Source organism: Montipora foliosa, chromosome 4, assembly GCF_036669935.1.
Source record: "Montipora foliosa isolate CH-2021 chromosome 4, ASM3666993v2, whole genome shotgun sequence".
NCBI classification, from domain to species: domain Eukaryota; kingdom Metazoa; phylum Cnidaria; class Anthozoa; order Scleractinia; family Acroporidae; genus Montipora; species Montipora foliosa.
Genome location: NC_090872.1, coordinates 22,823,099 through 22,840,598, shown reverse-complemented (window position 1 = coordinate 22,840,598; position 17,500 = coordinate 22,823,099). Strand labels below are relative to the sequence as shown.

At 40.3% G+C, this 17,500-nt stretch overlaps 1 protein-coding gene and 1 pseudogene across 1 annotated transcript in view; one reads left to right on the top strand and one right to left on the bottom strand.

The window, feature by feature from the left end:
• The window catches only part of LOC138000300 (uncharacterized), a 6,448-nt pseudogene extending 6,188 nt beyond the window's left edge, over positions 1-260 (bottom strand).
• LOC138000301 (coiled-coil domain-containing protein 138-like) overlaps positions 1-17,500 on the top strand; it is a 44,798-nt gene that overhangs the window by 21,278 nt on the left and 6,020 nt on the right. The window contains exons 8-15 of the mRNA XM_068846616.1: positions 7,720-7,816; positions 9,295-9,332; positions 10,805-10,966; positions 12,214-12,339; positions 12,460-12,516; positions 15,239-15,368; positions 16,625-16,680; positions 17,441-17,500. The exon at positions 17,441-17,500 is cut by the window's right edge and continues 9 nt beyond it. Of these exons, the coding sequence (XP_068702717.1) occupies positions 7,720-7,816; positions 9,295-9,332; positions 10,805-10,966; positions 12,214-12,339; positions 12,460-12,516; positions 15,239-15,368; positions 16,625-16,680; positions 17,441-17,500 (726 nt within the window). The remainder of the gene's footprint in view (positions 1-7,719; positions 7,817-9,294; positions 9,333-10,804; positions 10,967-12,213; positions 12,340-12,459; positions 12,517-15,238; positions 15,369-16,624; positions 16,681-17,440) is intronic.

Sequence of the window (17,500 nt, the reverse complement as noted above, 5' to 3'; positions counted from 1 at the left end):
TTCCTGAAATATAAATTCATCCACAGGATAATAATACCATTCTCGTCCTGTGCTAGCAATGGAATCGGAACCAAAAGACCCTTCCGTGTATTTAGGTTCCTCTGGATTGCATTGCGCCGTCACGCTTTTTGTAAAACTGACAACGATGTGACCAGACTTCTCTAACAGTGTGTTGAAGCACATTCTGGGATAATTTGGTCATTGAAAACCACCTTAATCTAAAGCTGGAAGACGAATAGTATCTTTCACTTTAAGGTGATTTCCAGTCCGTACTGCGCAATCTCAAGAGTTTGTTTACGGGTTTTGTTTTGACTCATGTAAGACGTCACGAAATGTAATGTTTCGAAATGACTTACATGAAGTAAGTCAACAGCTATTGTGAATGCAAATTTTATGCTTCGTTGTTCAGATATCACCAAAGAAAACAACTTCGTAGCTATAAAACTCAAAGAAACAGTTGGGAAAAGAATTTCAAATGGCTCAACTATAAGGTAATTGGTTCATAACGAATAACATCGATTCGAATTCCAACGATTGAGACTCAAAAACATTGGGCTGCTGAGACTGCGCAGTAGGGACTGGACATCTCGATTAATATCTCTGAAGTACTTTCGAAACTGGACAAGACGAATCTTTCACTTTAATATCTCAGAAGTACTTTTTACCACAATATTGCTTGTAATCTCGCAATCTGATCGGCTAAATTGCCTTTGTCGACAAAAGTTTATATAATAACCCAAGTTATTCTCGCATTTTGATTGGTTCTTGCCAATGATCTATTGGAGGAGAGACGCACGATTGACGTCACGATCAGCTTTTATGCGGATATAGTTTAATTCTTTATCATATAAAACAAATAGATTCCCTGTGGCGTTCCTGATTCCGTATTGCATTGCGTGACAAATCGATGCGAGCATAACGCGTACAGCGTTGTTTAGTAAAAATGTGGTAAGAACATCAGTTACTCACTCGGCTATCACCTCATGTGCAACTTTTTTGTTCTTACCACAGTTTGACGTCATCTGTGATCTATTACTGAACAGATGCACGGCAACATGGAATCTATTTGTTAACTAGACAACGCTGTACGCGTCATGCTCGCATCAATTTGTCACGCAATGTAATAGGGAATTAGGAATGCCCGTTGAGGGAAATAGCCAATCAAATTGCGAGAAAGTTGTAGAGAACGCTTGATCTTTTTGTCATCATTTTGCTCGCGTTCTGAAATAAAACTTTCTTTAGCGTTGAATATTGTGGTTAAAAAGATATCGAAAGTGGTTTAGCGTTGTCTGTACTTTTATCGACAACGATATTCATCATCACAGTCGTCAAAATGTTGTGGACCTCAATTTGTTAATTCGAAACTCGACAAAATGCAAAACTGAATTTATTCCATCATTTTCCATGATAACTCATGGAAACTGTGGAATGCAAGCAGTATGAAAATCTGTCAATTTAATCGCACGTTAACTGGCCAGTGTTCGTTCGATCCCATTTTTGAGTTGTTCTTTCATCCGTTGCCAAGCAACGAGATTATCATCCTTTTCATGGTCACGTAATTCAAGTTTTTACTGGGTTACCCCTAGCCTGCGAACGCAGACGTATTTCCGGCGGTCGTTTCTCTCCCCCGAAAAGTAACGTCTGCGAGTTCGAGCTGCAAAACGATTTCCGTGACGTAAGAATTATTCACCAATCACCGTTTAGCTCTAAAAAATCCAGAACTAACTCGCAGGATTCGTGCGCGGTATAACCACGTATTCTCGTGGAGAAAAAATGGCGGACACACTGGAAGAAGTGTTAAAAGACGCGTTCAACCAGGTTTGCAATGTTTTTGGATTTGACAGTTTGAATACGCACCAGGAGGTGTCCATCAAATACATTGTTCAAGAGAAGAAGGATATTTTTGTAAATCTTCCAACGGGTTTTGGAAAGTCGTTGATTTACCATGCTTTGCCCTTGGTTTACTCGTGCTTGCAGTCAACTGACGAGAATATTAAATATCATCGTCGTGATTTCTCTGCTTAAAAGCCTGATAAAAGATCAAATGTTGCGGCTAAATTCCCTGGGAATCACTGCCGTATCTTTGGCTGAAATGGCCACCGTAAAACAAACGAAAGAAGTAAAGAATGGGGAATATTCAATTGTCTTCGGATCACCTGAACTATGGCTTGGATACGAAACCTGGAGGAAAATGGCAATGAGCGAGTTGCACCGGAAATCTGTCAGAGCAGTTACTGTCGACGAGGCTCATGTTATTTGTCACTGATATGTGTTAAAGTCTCTAGTACGTCTCCGTGCAGTCCCCCATTCTCGTAAATCAGTTGCAGCTGTTCTGATGCATGACATATCTAACAATTTATCGACTCCAAATAATGCTGATTTATTGATTTCTTAAGCAAGCATTTATTCATATAAAACAAGGTCATCTTCAAGAGGTGACTATTTTGTTAAACCCTCAAGAATTGACAAACAAATTAAATCATTTTCAATATATGGTGTAAAAATTTGGAATAGTTTATCTCGTGAAATTCGCCATCTATTCAAAAACAATTTTAAAATTAAAAACCACAGTATCCTACTCCAAAGACTTTCAGAAGAAAATGACTGTATTGATTTATCTGTCTTAATAACAAAAATACTTAATAATCTGGCTTCTGATATTTGCACTTTCTATTGATTTTAGATATTTACTTGTTTTAGTTGACTGCATGTTTTGTACACTAGTTATTTGTATACCTGTTCGTTCTACAATGTCTTGTCGGTGAAACACGACTGAATACCGAAGCTTTCTCTACTTGTTCTCTCTTTTATACACGCGTAACCACTGCTCGCCTCGACTAGCTTTTGCTAAAGCTACGATGAGTGCAGATTGAACATGTATCATATAATAATGAAATTCTACAATAAACAATTGATATAAGCTACATGTAACTTGATCAATCATGCCTAGTGTCTTGCAATTGTCTTTCGCCATCCTTTTTACACGAAGGAAAACACTACCGCCAAAATATCCCCTAATTTCTTCGCTAATTTCGTCCACCTTTTGCAGGGCATTATTGAATCGCACAATACGATTGTAGCACTGCGTGCGACAAATGGCCAGCTTTTCACAGTCGACGTAAACAGAAAGATCAACGTTTGTGGCACGATATACCAAAGAACATATGTCAACATTGCTTTTACCAAACACAGGTATCTTCTCCTTAGCCGCCGAGAACTTCCCTCTACAAAGAATGCAGCATTCACAATCGTGAGAAATCTTCTTGGGAGTTTCGTTCATGGTTGTTTATATCACTCATAATCACGCTCCACAACTGAGAATCTTACCTGTATGGCTTGTATTTCAGACACGCAAATGCGCGAAGTCGCGCAAGAGTAACGCGAGCTTGCTTCTATCATACAATTTGATTGGTCAAAAACCTAACAAAAGATCTTACGTCACAGAAATCGTTTTGCAGCTCGAACTCGCAGACGTTACTTTTCGGGGGAGAGAAACGACCGCCGGAAATACGTCTGCGTTCGCAGGCTAGGTTACCCCCTCCCAACTCTTGTTCTTGGTTTTCCATTCCTGTTGTATGTCACGACCTGACTAGCCAAAAGTCCGGTCGACTTTTCACTTGTCCGGTCGTCACCACCCGAATGGGTCGTCACGAACCTACACCATACTTTCAACGGAAGTCAACATAAGTCGGCACTACTTCCCCCTTCATTGAAACCCTCGACCTGACTTCCTGTAGACAGGTCGACATGCACGTTAGAAGACCCGATTCCGTTTGTGTGTGTTGGACTCAATGGATAATTACTGAGGTACATGGAATTGTAGGGCATTATTCTCCCGTAGTGCCCACGGGCCGATTACAGGCTTGCAAAAACAAAGCAAAAGGAAATTTAAAAGCCATATAATAAACTACTTACTAACCGAGCTAGCGCGAGGCCCTCGGTCGTTTTTGTACCGACCTCGCTGCGCTCGGTCCGTACTGCCACGACCTCGGGCCAACATTCCCCAGTACGGCCCTCGCGCTGGGTTAGTAAGAAGTTAGTAATTAATGATCCTTTTCAAATCCTATCGTTCTTTGTTTGTGTTGGATCTTCGATTTTAGTCGCACGTATGTGTTATAATTGTGATACTATTGTTCCTTGAATCAATCAAAACTTTTTTTCATCACAGAGACCATTTCATTAAGAAGTGCTCTCCCATGGAACCGTGTTTTATAACTACGATTACTAATAAAAATAATAGACTAACAGACTCTAATTAAAAATCTAATTACCTAAATGCTAAAAATGTAATTTACTTCCAACTTTAATATACTTAAAAAGTCTTACAGCATAACCTAATCCATTGTTGGATTTAACATTAGAGCAGTTTTCAATTGAGTGTCGTAAAACCAAAACCAAAGTAATTACTTTGGCCAATCAAAAAAGTCGGAGACAATCCAGTAAACCAATCAAAACCCGAAGTAATTACACGTAGCCGACACAAAGCGCGGGAAAATGTGCACGCGCAAGCGACGATTGGTTTTGGTTTCACTTCTGATTGGTTGAAAAAATGGCGCGAAAACTTTTGAACCAATCACTGAGTGAAGTAATCATAAACCAAAGTAATTCACTAATTACTTTCGACACTCAATCGAAAACCGCTCTAAAACGATTAATTAATTAATGACTTAAATAATGCAAGAAAATTATTCGAACTAGTGGCCTACATGTACTTTGCCTCGCTAGGCAGGTTGTTCCAAGTAATGGCACCCCTGTTACGGAACTCTTTTTAAGAGCTTCTGAGTTTGGTCTTGGGATGAACAGATTTACGTAGATTGTATCTAATTCTATGGACAGTATTAGTATTCGCGAATCTTTCGAATATATATGCTCAGGCAGTAGATCGTTCACTGTTTTGAACATAAGTGTTTTTATTTGTTTGGAAGCTCTGTCATCAAGGCTCGTCCAGTTTAGGTCCGAAAGAATGTAAGAGGATCTTACATCCCAGTCAGCGCCGGCTATTATGCGAGGAGCTCTGATTTGCAATTTTTCGAGTTTGTTACTTAAGCCAGTACCAGTGCCACCCCAGGCAGCACTGCAATAATCAAGTTGTGGTAAAATGAGAGATTTGTAGATTGTTATGAGCACTGCAGGTTGGGGGTATAATAGTGGCTTTAGAGCTGCAAGCACTTTTGAAACCTTTCGGTTATCCTCAGAGATATGGGTACCCCAAGATAGCGTTTCATCCACCAGTACACCAAGACATTTATAAGAGTCAACTCTTTCTATTCGATGGCCATCAAGGCAAATATCTGAGTTACTAAGGTAGTAGCGAGATTTTGTGCCGAGTCCCAATGAACAAGCATTTAGTTTTGACAACGTTAAGAATCAAGCCATCATTTAAGGTTGCCTACGTCACGTGTCAGGGATGAGAACAACTCTTCAGGATCATTTGAAGCATAAATAAGGTTAGTATCGTCAGCATACGTTCTTACGTCAGATAAAAGGTCATAGTTTGGCAATTCGTTGATGTATAATGATGGTCCAAGTATTGAGTCCTGGCCCACACAGGGTTTACTTGTTCCTTGTTTATGTGAATCTGTAGTCAGGCCGAGGGTTATTTTTATAAACGATGAAATGGTATATGAAATGGATCATATATGAACTGCGGATATGAAATCAAGTGAAGTTATGATCCTCGCAGTTATGAACGCAATTTTTGCAATTGCGTAAAGAAGCCTGAAAAATTCAGGACTTCAACGGGGTTTCAACCTGTGACCTCGCGATACCGGTGCGACGCTCTAAACAAATGAGCTATGAAGCCACTGACGTTGGGAGCTGGTCATTTGTGGGTTCCAATGTTCCCGTGAGGAATGGATCAACGATGAAATGCGAGGATCATAGCTTCACTTGATTTCATATCCTCAGTTCACATATGATCCATTTCATATATCATTTCATCATTGATTCATTCCTCACGGGAACATTAGAACCCACAAATGACCATCTCCCAACGTCAGTAGCTTCATAGCTCAGTTGGTTAGAGCGTCGCACCGGAATCGCTATGACAATGAAATTAACACGTGCAGGGCGTGTAACACTGCAAATTTGCATACTTTATAACCCAGAGAATTCAGTCATTTTACTCAGTGCAAACCTCAGTTTTGAAAGGCGATTGATTCCTTAGAAAACGAAGCATTGCTTATGACACAGAGCTCTACGAACATTGATATTTCAGCAGATATCGAACGTAAACGCTTGTAACAGCTAGTTATTACTACCAGTGGTCTAGACGCGGCGTTTCCATTTTCTTTCTAAAATAGAGCAAAGATTTAGACGAGATGTCCGACGAGCAGTTGGACTTTACATCGGCTCGTTTTGTTGCATAAGCGAGAAAGGGAGATGGCCAAGATTATCCTAGGAAAGAGACTCGGTGTTTGAAAGTTTTAAATGAAGTGACACTTCGAAGCAAAAAACTGAGTTGCAATAAATGAGAGTTAGACTGTAACGGTGCTGTTGATAAAGTTCTAAGTAATCAAGGATAGTGGTAGTTTACACACATTAAACTTGCTAAAACAGGATAACTGCAATATTTTTATAATATAGCAGCCTGATGGATTTAGTGCCTTTAATATATATTGCCCCTGATGATTTCCCTGCAACTAAAAGGACCGCCGCCGTTTTCCTCAGAAAGTTGTTTTAGCATTTTAAATTAAAGACTGCAATCGCTGATTTAATGCAGAGAGAGAACAATAGGATTTAATGAGGGTCAGTAATTGTACCCCTCATATCGCTCGCGGACGCCATCTTAGCGCGCTGGGTTCGAATCCCAGCTCGTGCGCTCCAAAGTTCACTCTGCTTTCCATCCATTTGTGGTGGGTTAAGTGAGTACCAGTATCACTGGGGACAAGTTGTGCATGACACGGGTTAAGATTGGCGGCCCACCCTTGCTGTAAGTTACGGTAGAAGCCAAAGGAAAAGGAGCCTTCGGGTTGCCTTCGACTGCGCTCGGCCTTCTTCTCTTGTCTTCTTGGATGGGGTTAATACCTGGATGGATGAAATACCTTGCTTTGTGCGCCGTGGGGAGTCATACTGGTACAGAGGCGTTTCCACCACGTCTAACGTATGTGAGATGTCAATCTCGCTCGATGGATACTTCTTTGCTTCTCCTCCCTCATCAAAAGCAACTCATAGTTACATGTAAATTCAACTGGCTGTGGAGCTGTGAGGCCGTGAATTCGATGAGTCATTGGGCTTATAGATGGTTTGCAACCGATCTCTAGAGACAGAGATAACAATGATGTAATGTAAAATAGGCCGACTTCGATATATCAATATATTCAGGCCCAGCGAAAGCCAAAAAAAGGGAGCAAGCAGAGAGGGCGCTGTCAATCCCCAATGAATAAATGAACGTCCGATCTTATAGTGATATATACACCTTTGTCGACTTGTTTAATAAAAGCAAATTTCCGTATCTAAATAAACTTGGTTTGTTTGTCAAGGGAGCATACCTTTCCAAGGGTAATGTTGTGATGGCAAATTTGTCATTGTTTCCTTCATGGTTGCTTCACCATATGCTAGAGAATTATTTTACGCGACAACAACAAATTTTGTAGCAAACATGTAAATAATTATTTACACAGTTAGCTTTTTTGAAGCTATCTTAGCCCATGACGATAACAGTCCTTCCTTGGTTTCTTGAATTAAGACAGTCAATTGTTTTGTTCATTTTATCGCCAGAGAAAAAACGAGTTTTTGCAAAGGGGAACCAAGCAAGATGAAAGGCAGATTGAAAAACAAAGAAATACAAGCAAGCTCAGTTCACAGGGAAAGGAAGGTACGCAATGCAGCGGTGTGAAACCAAACTTTCTGTCGTGTTCAGTTGTCATGGCATCTAATGACTGTTACGCGCGTAGCCCTGCAATTATCGTTTTGATGATGATAAGAACGGTATTTCTTCTTTAGTGTGTAAAGGCTACCGTTTTAAACGATGTATTGCGCGCCTCAGTAGTCTCTAATAAACGCCTAATATCTTGGAATGGACGCCCCGTTCGAATCAGACCTTTGTGACAACGCCCCCTGTATTTTATACCGCGTATCTAATAAAATTTGTTGCTTGAATTACAGTATGTTAATTAAGGACGGTGCCTACTATTGTTATTGTTTCCTATCGGTGATGCATACTAATACAGGGATATTTTTGCGCGGTTTAAAATTATGCAGAGAAAGTAGATCTTAGTAAGTACTAAGAAAATTGGGGGTAACCATGCATTTTTCAGGGATAATTAAGCTTCAATTTGAGGAAGAACGCCATACACGGCTTTGTATTTTAAAGCTTTTTACAAATATTGTTCGTGAATTATCTTTGAAAAATGCGTGGTTATCCCCAATTTTCTTTTTGGATTTCAATAACACTTGTTAAGATCTACATTTCCCGCATAATCATAAACCGGGGCAAAAATACCTTTGAATTAGTAGGCACCGTCCTTAAACGGTTTCAATTCACCTTCGCTTTACTTTATTTACAAACAAATCATGATGATACAGACAAGACCATGGTAGCCCTCAGTTAGCTTAGCTATTCTCGGCTGGCCTCTTACACTACCACAATATTACTGGCTGTCACAACAAAACGGTAAACAAAAATAGAAACAAGAAGGTTTTGACTTTTATTCACCCTATTTGCAAACTTCTGCAACAAGTACAGTAAATTGTGAACTGTCACAATTGGCGCTGATTTGTTTAACTTCACCTGTCGCGGGTTGAGGCGTTGTTGAAGAAGCTCAATGCCAACCTCGTTCCCAGGGTCTCTCATCTTCTCGCTCCAGTGGGCGGGAAGATGAGAGACCCTGGGAACGAGGTTGGCTCAATGCTGCCTCGTGCATTTACATGAATACACCTCTAAAATTTCCAATAGACTATTTTCCCAATCCCATAATAGAATACGTTTTGGGGGGTTCTTTACCTAAAACCAATACGAGTTATTTGCTCTTGGGACTGTATCATGCTTCAGTGAACTGGATATCCATTGTCTTGATGCAAATAACCGCCCAAAATAAACTGTATTATTGGAGTTGCGAAAATAGCGAATGGTAAATGGCGATAATCACCGTTACGTCACCTACTGTCATCAATGTGCCAACCAGAGATCTATTCTGGGGTTGGCAAAATTTAAGTAACAAAAGAATTGTTTGTAAACAGTGAAGTCTCCTATTAGCGCCATGGGCGTTTATTACGAAAATTTACGGTCTTTAAGGATTACATGCGTAATTTGCCAAGTTCATTTCTCTTCATTTTCTGTTTTTGTTTTTTTAGAGGCAGCAACTAAATCAGTCTCCTTTTCTCAAAATAAGGTACTGTGTTCCGTTAAGTTAGTTGAAACTATTTTTCTATCGTTAGTTTCTTTCGTCTATAGGTGGTTTTGCTTTAGTGTATTGGCAAGAATTCCCCCTTTCTTCAATTTCATCCCTTGCAGTAAAGCAGGACAGTGGTCACATGAGCCTAGTTCAATGAGTCATTGCGTCTCCTTATAGGGGAATCTTTGTTTACATATTCCCTCATTAGCATAAGCACATCATCTCATTTATCAGCCAAAAAATCAGTACTGAATAGGCCCTTTGTGGGATCTAGTCACATGGCTGGATGTCTTTGGGACGCAAGCGTTCCAGAGTCACTGTGTGTCGATTTTAAAGTTCAAAATTTCTTATCTTATGTTTTTTCGGTGGGCAGTGCTTTTGTTTTTGCAACAAACTAGTATTCCTCGATGAGCTTGCGTCCCAGCAAGGCGTCGAGGAGTGACGCCTGACTGTATCCTGCAAACGTCCTGTGGAGCGTTTTCACTCACCTGACCAGCAGCCATATGGGATTACTGAAACAAAAGGAAGTGTTTGCATTGACTATTTTCACCATCCCATAATGCAATACGTTTTGGGGGGTCTTTATATAAAAACAATACAAGTTAAGTACTCTTGGGACTGTATCATGCTTCAGTGAACTGGATATCCATTGTTTTTTAAATAACCCCCCAAAATGAACTGTATTATGGGATTGGGGAAAAAAGCGAATGAAAATAGAGTTCAATTCCCGGGGGATTATTTTGGCACCCCATCACAGCCGCCATTCCTTTGTTTAGGTACACCAACATTGTTGCCATGACGTCACGTGACAACACGCAGTTGAAAGTCCGTTGCATAATGAGCTACCTCTGAAACTTTGAGCGCAATGGGCCCTTTGCAGGTTAGTGATCACATGGTACAAAAACCGCCATACTGGAACGCAAATTGCGCACTGGGACATCTAAAACAAAGGCTAGTTAATCATTTAGTTAATCTAAATTTTCTTTGTTTTAGATGTCCCAGTGGGAAATTTGCGTCCCAGTATGGCGGTTTTTGTACCATGTGATCACTAACCTGCAAAGGACCCATGTACCAGATAATCTCTAAGAAATGACTGAGGAAAGATCCGAAATCTTGCAAAGAATGTACGGGCTCATTAGCGCTTTTGCCACTCAAGATTTTATCAGGTTTTGATGGTCAATAACTCGCTCTTTATCAAAGCTAAAAGGCTTAAGATTGGAAGTTTAACTAAGTTTAACACGTTCTTTTACGACTTGAAGTCAATTTGTAAATAACATGATACCTCCTGTCAGCAAATTCGTATGTTAATGAGACAAAATGTAAACAATGACGTCATCAAGAATAGAGCATCCGAATTCATTCCGAAATCGAGGACTTGTATCAAGGAATTTCACAGCATTTGACTTAAATTGATCGTTTTTCTTGCAACTCAAGTGGAATGTTCAAGTCCAAGGCCTTCTTTTTTCCAGGTGAATTTTTCTGGCCTGTTCGAAGTGTTGGCTGTCCTTCTGGAGTGGACTTCGGACACTCATTTGCAAAAGATGCCCACCTTCCGGCACTCGCCTCAAGGAAAGCTACAAGAACAACAACTGGACTTCCCTTCAGCTCTTATTCACGAAAAATGTTTGAAAGTATGTCTGCTAGATGATAAATATAATAACTTTCTCTTGCAACGTAACAGTTCATTTTAAAGTTAATCAGACTGTGGATTAATAGACCTCTTTAGCTTGTGCGTTTTTCAGAACAAGGTTCAGTTTCTTTCCATTGCCACGGCGTCTTATGTACATATGCACACATACCTTACGAAAAAACAAGAGGAAATTACTTTGAAAACATCACTTGGTCTGAAATGGGAAAAGAAAACGTACAAGCTATAATGTCAAGGCCTAAGGTCGGAAGTTATGAAAGACTTCTCGTCAGCATCAGCCGATCTGAATACGCTGCAAACCGTCGACAAAGACACGAAAATACTTAGTGAAGACATGGTCATTTAATACTACTTTGGTCTTAACTTAGTATTCTCGCTTATTAAGCCCTGGTTTTCACTAGGGACGCAAGCATAAGCACAAGTTGTGAAAACCAGGCTAAACCAGGCTTAACTAGGCGATGTTTGGCAACGTAATCAGGTATCTTGTGAACACAAAGAATATTAAAGGATTGACTATCATGACAGAGAAAATGTAGCAGCGACTTTTGCTAAACACTTAGGCCGGAAGTTTTTTGGGTAGTATTTCATTCAACCAAAAACGTTTTTCTTAGACTCGAGATTAATTGGGCTCTGTCACGCAAAATTATGTAATTTCAGGACACCCAAAATGCCCAAAAAGTGCATGGGCACCCAACGAGCAAATTAAGCCAAAAGCCTTTGAGAGACATTTAAAAGCTCCTTGTAATTTAGAAAGACTTTCTGAAGACATGATTTTATCACCTATAGAAGAACTTGAGCTGTTCGGAAATCTTAGCTGAAAATTGTAGTGTGCGAACATTTTAGTGAATGATATCTTCTTTTCAGAAATTGCCAGCTGAACGTGGCGTTCTTAGACGTGGCCTTCTAAGAACTTCCCAGCGAACCATTTGCTCATCCGAAACTGGTAGATGACCCTTTTAGTGCCAAAAATTGCAAAAATATCCCTTACGAAAAGGTCAAGGGAGTACTTTTTCCTGGTTGCGAAAATTTTAGGTGATGTTTTAGTAAAGAATTCTATAGATGTTTGGCAACGTAGAACCGAAGTTCTTAGAACAGTTTGACTCTCCCAAGTTAACACATATTTCGCCGAAGATTATCGTTGGGTGCCCCTGGTATAGCCTCTTTAAGGCAATGATATAATTTTACTGCTTTTTACGGGAGACATTTTTCATGCTTTTGGCTTCCCGGTAGATCTTACCAGGTATGTCGGACATACTGAGCTATCTTCCAAGCATCAATCCACGAGTACAGCAGCCCTGTTTACAGTTTACCTATTGGTGTATTGTCTACATGGAACAAACAGTACAAGGATCACAGGTACAGAAATTTGCACAACTGCCCACTATTGTACGGGTATTCCGGCGGCCTTGGTTATTGAACTTTTTTCGTTCCACAAACCGTAAGTAACTTAATTTCTTTGTTTTCTGTTTCTTTCAGAGAACTGCTTTTGCATCCACTTTGCGTCACATTGGAGAAGAGCTCTTTAAACCTCAGGTAATAAGTGAGGAGAAGAATTTACCATGCAGTTTGTCGTTTTACGACAAACGCGCACCGGTGGCTCAGTTGGTTGAGCACCGGGCTGTCACGCGGGAGGTCGTGAGTTCAATTGCGGCCGGACCAACACTCAGGGTCTTTAAATAATTGAGGAGAAAGTGCTGCCTTTGTAATTACATCTGCAAATGGTTAGACTCTCTAGTCCTCTCGGATAAGGACGATAAGCCGGAGGTCCCGTCTCACAACCCTTCAATGTTCATAATCCTGTGGGACGTAAAAGAACCCACACACTTGTCGCAAAGAGTAGGGCATGTAGTTCCCGGTGTTGTGGTCTGTCTTCTGTGATGTATCATGGTTGCGAGGGTAAATGCTCGGAGATATTAGCTACACCAAGCTACTCTAAAAAATCCGAGGGTAAATAAAGATATATGATAATATACAAAGGAGACCCTCCGAGGACATTTCTAAATTGCTGTTTCATTTTTGTCAAGAGTATTCAAATAGCTTTTTTTGAACTAAGATATGTTGCAGAGTTAACGATCTTGAATGATACTCTTTAACACTGGCCAAACGAGAGAATTTCAGAGCAAGAGTTGAAACTCTCGCTCTCGTTTGGCCAGGAACTCTCATCCACTCTCGGCTACGTACAACGACGACGTACGATAGTACAAAGTTATATTTTGAGAACGACTACGAATACGAGATTTTCTCATAGAATAGCAGTGAGTGCGCGCAAACCAGCGTCATTTTGGCGGGAAAAACGTGATACCGTCGTCATTTTAGTACGAGGTTTTGCAAGAATGTCGTCGTGTCAAAACAAGTCAACAACACGGTAGCAGTTTTGGCATTTTTCGATCAGCAAAAAGGTCAAGTTACCAGCAATAAGAATAACTGAGCAACCTACACTGCTAACAAAGAGTAAGATTAATCGTCCGGGTTATGAATCTTCTAAGTATTTTCGCTAAAAATGGGCATTCAAATATCGTACTCGGTCTCGTCCTCGTCCTAGAATCTAAAGGTCTCTAATAGGGAGTTTCAGAAACCACGAAGGCTACGGCGACGAAAACGTCACTTCAAGTTTGAGCTATTCTAGGTATTTCATGATTATTCCATCTTGTTTATAGTATACAATATGGGCGACGTTTCCTAAAACTGGATTGGTGCGGACTGAAACTGAAAGATTGCGGACTGTGAGACTGAAAGATTCACTGTAGTTTGTCCACGTTGTCGTCAAAACCTTAAATTTGGTAATTTCACGTAGTGGTTTTGAGGAGTACGGGAGAGAAATGTTCAAAAATGCGTGCCGCACGTGCCGCACGTGCAGCACGATCATTTTGGTTCTTTTAACCAATCACACTTCTGCTTTTTGGCGTTGTCGTTGCCGCAGCCGTCGTCGTTTCCTAAACTCCCTAATTATCGCGTAATAATCACCTCAAGTTCAACCAATCAGCGCAGAGCATTTTCAATAATCACTTATGTAATTATACTAATAGAATATTATCGCTTAAAAGTGGAAAAGGTGTCGTGCTGCACGTGAGGCATGCTTTCCGTTTCTGTACGGCAAAGAGCTGAAGTAAAATGCTGGCGCACGTGGAGCACGATTATTGTGGCGTTGCAGTTGCAGCAGCTGCCATCGTTACTCAAACTCCCGTATGAGACTAATTATCGATTTAGGATCGCGTTGGTCACTGTAAAATGCAGACTGCAAACCAGGGGTAAAATGCAGTCTAAGGTTATTAAGTAACTGTTGAAAAATCCCAAACCCTTTTAGAAGTGCTAACCTTAGGCCTAATTAGGCATAAAGGCCGAGACACACTGGGCGATAAGTCGCTGCGACACGTCTCGGGTACAAGTCGCCGCAACAATCGACCGAGTTCATGTCGGCCTCCTCTTCAAAGCGAGCCAAAGAGCGAAGTTTTTCTAACGTAAATTAGTTTTCATTCATATGTAAAGTAGAACTAATTACCATCACAAAAACTTCGCACTTGGACTCGCTTTGAAGAGGAGGCAGACACGAAGTCGGATTATTCGCCTCGTGTGACACAGTTAACTTTGTGAAAATCATTGTCGCTGCGGCAGAATTTTGTTGCTTCGATCAGTTGCAAACCAGTTTGAATTCGTGCGACCCATCGTAGCGACAAAATTAGCGAAAACAGCGTTGTCGCACCGTGTTTACACTTTCGGCAACAAGTCGCTCCGACAAAATATAAATGAGCCAATGAAAGAGCGTCACATGGTCCGCCATATTGAATTAGAAAACTAGTTCACATTCCCCTTCATACGAGATCACCGCGTGTGCACCGAACAGACGTCGTGTAGCAGCGACTTGTTTTGCAAGTAGTACACACTGAACACTGAGCGACTTGTCACCTTGTGTGTCTCGGCCTTAAACAATATTTGGGCTTAACTGCTAGCACTTCGAAAGGGTTTGGGCTTTTTCAACAGTTGCATTAACATCTTAGTCTGCATTTTTACACTGACCAACTCCAAAATCCAACTCCAAAATCCAACTCGAGAATCCAACTCGAAATCCCAACTCGATAAATACGTAACCTCGTCCCCTATAAATCTACTTTTTCGTGAATGTCTTCGATTTTCGTAAAATAGAAAAAATACTTAAGTGCGCACATGTTTCTAATCTTTCTATATCAACATTTGTGCACTCTTCATATGTTCACGCGGTAACAAGAAACTTCAAGTTGCTATTGTAATTATTTTTTAGGTGACGAAGGTCGCCGAGGAAGGAAGTACCCCGAAAAGTGACAGACACAAAACTGAGATCTACTTTCACAGCCCAAACATCGCTGTTAGAATTCTGTCATCTTTCATCATCCTGAAAACACTTTCACGAGGTGAGATAGATGTCTTAGATGATTGTCGGAAAGGGGGACATCTAATCTCGTACCCAGATCTGTTAAAATTTGAGAATACACCATTTTTCATTGGCTGCTAAAAAAACGTTGCTACGATGCAATCTACGCTCTACGCGTTGATGAGGATTAACTCAACTTTGCAGTCTGAAGGTCGTCAATTGTAAAAATTCTCTCTTCAATATCAGCACCACAAACATGCAAACTTGTACAAGCGACGCCAACTGAGTTGAGTTTATTTATTTGGTCATCAATTAAGGCACTTAAAGGAGAAATAACAATAACAATTGACTTGCCCTCTGTAACATTTAAGCTTAATAAGTTTGTCTTGTCAAAAAGCGACGGAAGAATTTTGTAAATAAATGATTTCCTGTAACTAATTAGAAGGACAATTAAACAATCTTGACCATTCAAAACATTCGCCTGTAGGGCTTCTTGCTGTTTCTGCTTAAGTTTAAGGTTTCCTTGTCCTCTCCCTGAATACTGTCGAAGTCCATGTTTTTTCGCGGGAAATCACAATAGAGAGTACGAACATGCGCAGTGATAGAAAGGCCCGTATTTCGGGCCTCACTGCCACTGAGTCCTTCCGTCTGACCGTGGGAGATCTGGGTTCGAGATTAGGGGATTTCGGTAAGAGAGGTATGGAAAAGCGAGTGTGAGAATACAGGTGCAAAGTTCGGGGAAAATTATAATAAAGTTAAATGCAATTTAACAGAGTTAACAACTTGAAGCGGCTGCGGTCATTTGTTTTCGGTGGTTTTGTTATATAGAGCGTTTTCACTCACGTGATCAGCAGCCATATTGGATTACTGAAACAAAAGGAAGTATTTGCAAAATAATAAAGTTCAAATCTCAGAGGATTAGTTTGGTACACCATCATGGCCGCCATTTCTTTGTTTTGGAACACCAACATGGCAGCCGTGACGTCATGTGAAAACGCTCTATAAGCGCATGTTTCAGATTCCTTCTTGCTTTGGGTTGTTGAGCTTATTTGTCCGTGTGGCGGGAAGTAGGAGCATTTTGTGTGGGGCGTTTAGCGGTTTTTTACCCTCCCTCCTCTTCCCCCCCCCCCCCCCTCCTCCCCGGGAAAAATATGCGTGTTGTCCCAATTTGCCGAAAAACGCTCATGCAGAATTTGATTCCGAATTTGATGTTCAGTACACAGGTAGTTTAATAAAGAGCATGGTTTTTAACTATGTGTCGTAATGTGGTTACTTTTGTTAATTTTTTTCTTTCAGTCGATTATTTGGCTCAAGTATTTGATGTCCTAAAAACTGACTTGAAAGACGATGTTGTAAGTTACCTTCCTGATGCAGAATTTGATGTTCAGTACACTGACAAATAATGTAGTTACTTTTGTTTCTTTTTATCTTTCAGTCGATTATTCGGCTCAAGTGCTATTATGACCAAAAACTCAATTGTTCTTTTTCTTTGGATTTCAAAACTTTGTTAACTTAACACTAAGTGACTCACGTTTTAAGCTTTGATCTAAAAAAGACCCCTGTTTATTTTAACTGGAATTTCCCTATTTAATGGTCCGCCATTACCAACTTTAAAATCTTCAGAGAGCTGGATTGAGGAGGAAATGACGTCAGACGCTAGTTTAAGAATGCAATGCGTGTGTACGCGGCGGAATTAATTTGCAGCACGGGAGTTTCGGGCTTTCAGACTTTTAAAGTCTTATTTTGCATATATAATAAACTGCATTTACACGCTGAAATTTTAAGCTGTTGAGTAAATGATGTCACTTTTCCCTAGTTCCAACCCTCTGAGGTCCAAGCAGACGGGTGTTGGGCAAACACACTTTCAAAATCTGAAGAAAAAAAGGAACTGATTTTCTGATCATAGTACCACTTTAAGTCTTAGTTTCAGTATTGGGGGTATCGCACAGTTTCGTCATCAATTTAATGCGGCATTGCGGAGAAAAATTCGTCTCAATTTACCAAACCCCTTACTAAAATGCCAAATAACCGGAGATTTTTTTAAACTTTGTTATGGACGATTTTTTTTTATTTTTGCGTAAATTTATACATTTCTTTTTCTCATTTTCTCAGGGCAAGCAGATTTTTTTGACGTACGAGGGAGTAAATGTGATTTTGTCGTACATGAAGCCT